This window comes from Trichinella spiralis, assembly GCF_000181795.1.
Source record: "Trichinella spiralis strain ISS 195 chromosome Unknown Scfld2841, whole genome shotgun sequence".
Lineage (NCBI taxonomy): Eukaryota > Metazoa > Nematoda > Enoplea > Trichinellida > Trichinellidae > Trichinella > Trichinella spiralis.
The window spans coordinates 1-2,215 of NW_003529780.1; the positions used below are offsets into that span (position 1 = coordinate 1).

The 2,215-nt window shown below is 33.8% G+C and overlaps 1 protein-coding gene across 1 annotated transcript; it reads right to left on the bottom strand.

Moving 5' to 3' along the window:
- Positions 1-63: 63 nt before the first annotated feature.
- Positions 64-2,007, bottom strand: Tsp_12939 (unconventional myosin heavy chain 6). Its single transcript, XM_003368243.1, has 10 exons — positions 1,990-2,007; positions 1,643-1,910; positions 1,403-1,568; positions 1,196-1,326; positions 985-1,127; positions 804-917; positions 589-745; positions 444-520; positions 216-394; positions 64-151 (listed from the first exon to the last, which is right to left on the bottom strand). The coding sequence occupies exons 1-10, from the start codon at positions 2,005-2,007 to the stop codon at positions 64-66; spliced, it is 1,341 nt and encodes a 446-aa protein (XP_003368291.1).
- Positions 2,008-2,215: the final 208 nt, after the last annotated feature.

Below are 2,215 nucleotides of genomic sequence, written 5' to 3' on the forward strand. Positions count from 1 at the left end.
TAATTTGAAGAATGTCGGATGGAAAATGTTGCAATGATCGTGGCATAGTTGATGCAAAATTGTTCAAAAACTATTTCGATTGGGAAATTGTTCAAAACCGTATATATCGAGAATTCCAATAGAATTTTGCTGACCATTCTCTTCTCGAACTCTGAATTTTTTTTTTGAAAAATATTCATGGTTTGAAGAAATAACAAAGAAATATGTGCATATACTTTTTGATGACAAAATTAATTTTATCAACAATCCACGTGAACAGACGGCCATAAATTGCTTTCGCCAAAGCATCTCTGACGTCGAGGCTTTGTTCTGCTGTCATACTACTAACAACAGTTTCCTCTTTTAAGGATATTGTCCTTGTAGTCAATGCATTTATCAATTTCATTTGATCAACCTGAATAATTTTTTTATAATCAGTACAATTTTTGCAAATAGATATTTACCTGCAATAGTTTTGCCACTTTGAGCACCGATGCAGCAGTAGTAATTTCTGTCGCTTCGAGATTATTGATGAGTGTGGCTGAAATCTGATTCAGTTGAGTTTCAAGTTTTGCTTATTTAATTTTTTTTCTCGAAATTTGCTCATACCAGTGTAACGTATATTTCCAATGTGAAGTATGGCCGCGAGCAATTTGAAAATGGACGTAATTTCTATATCAGAAAAGAATAGCACTTTCATCGCAGCGCGGACATCTCGAAAAATGATCGATTCATCTTCTCGACCTTCGATTTGAAAATTTTTTCCCTAAAATAGATGCATAAAAAATCAAATCCAAATCAGTTATAAATTTCCATTAAATAACCTGAGATAGATAAAAATATGTTGACGAATCTTCCAATTCGAACATCGCCTTCTCTTGGCTATTCATACCAGCCAGCATGCAATAAAAAATATGGAAATTTCTTTCATTTTTTGACTGCAAAAAAGGGAAAATTTTTAAGTTGAAAAAAAAGTATTTCTCTTTGTTAAAATTATTTATTTACCTGTGAAACTAGTCTGCTTTTTTCCAATAAATATTGTTCAATGCGAGCACTTTCGATCATTCCGTGACCGTTGTAAAGCATGTCTATGTAACGGCCGAATCTCGATGAATTGTCATTTCGTACGGTTTTTGCATTTCCAAAAGCTTGAAAAATTTGAATATCAAGTTTATCAAATTTTGCTTTGAAAAATAAATTTCTTAAAATATTCTACCTTCTAAAATTGGATTTGCTTCGAGAATTTGTTGTTCAATCCACGAATGTCGATCGCATCGACTCGAAACAACCGCTAGATGTTGCAACACTAGTTTAGCTGTTTCGGTTTTTCCAGCTCCAGATTCTCCGCTGAATTTTAAATTTTCAAATGAATAAGTGAATTAATTTTGAAAAATGAAATCCAACCTGATTATTATGCAATAACTTTGATTGTCGTTCATCATTTGCATGTAGGCATTTTCGGCTACGGCGAATACGTGGGGTGCCAATTCGCCGATTCTTTTGCCTCGGTACATTTCCAACATTTCGGCCGAATAGATTGGCAACTGTTGATAAGGATTGATGGCTATCAGAATTGAACCGGTATAAGTCTGAAAATCAGTTCAGTTGTGATCAATGGGCAAATTTGTATAAAATTACAAATAATTATAATATTCGGATAAACTTGCATAGATCAATTTTTGCTTGTATCGAATTTGAAGATTGCGCAAAACGGACGCGTCGTGAAAATCGGTTAGTTCGATCATATCTTCGACCCCTTGAACAGACGACGGATGCATAATTGGCATGGAGACGCTCCCTTCAAGCCAGGTCTCATTTCCGTCGTCGTCGCGTAAGAAAACTCTGCCATTGTCAATGTCGACAATACGGGCACCAATTGGACAACTGAAGCCAGTTTGATTTGAAAAAAACGGTATCCAAACATAATCACCCTGAAAATATGAATATGATAATTTCTGGAATTTCATCTAATTTTTCTGGTGCTTTTCTTTCCTCGAATTTGGGTTTTACCTTTTCAAAATGGACCATGACTTGTTTGTTTCTTCTGTATTTTCTATTTTCCTATAAATCATTGACGTCAGACAATTGAAAAGTGACGAAAACATTCAATAACCTAATAGATATGTATATATATGTATTGTGATAATTATTTTATTGGAATGAAATTTATGAAAGAGAGAGTGAATATGAATGTTTAAAGAGATGAACATGTTGTTGAATTGTTCTATAAAACAGC

Excerpts from the sequence above, each read along its gene's own strand:
- Tsp_12939 (XM_003368243.1), bottom strand. Across the intron at positions 1,569-1,642 it reads GCAAAAATTGATCTATGCAA|ACTTATACCGGTTCAATTCT; the intron begins GTTTATCCGAAT and ends ACTGATTTTCAG. Across the intron at positions 918-984 it reads AAAGCAGACTAGTTTCACAG|TCAAAAAATGAAAGAAATTT; the intron begins GTAAATAAATAA and ends CCTTTTTTGCAG.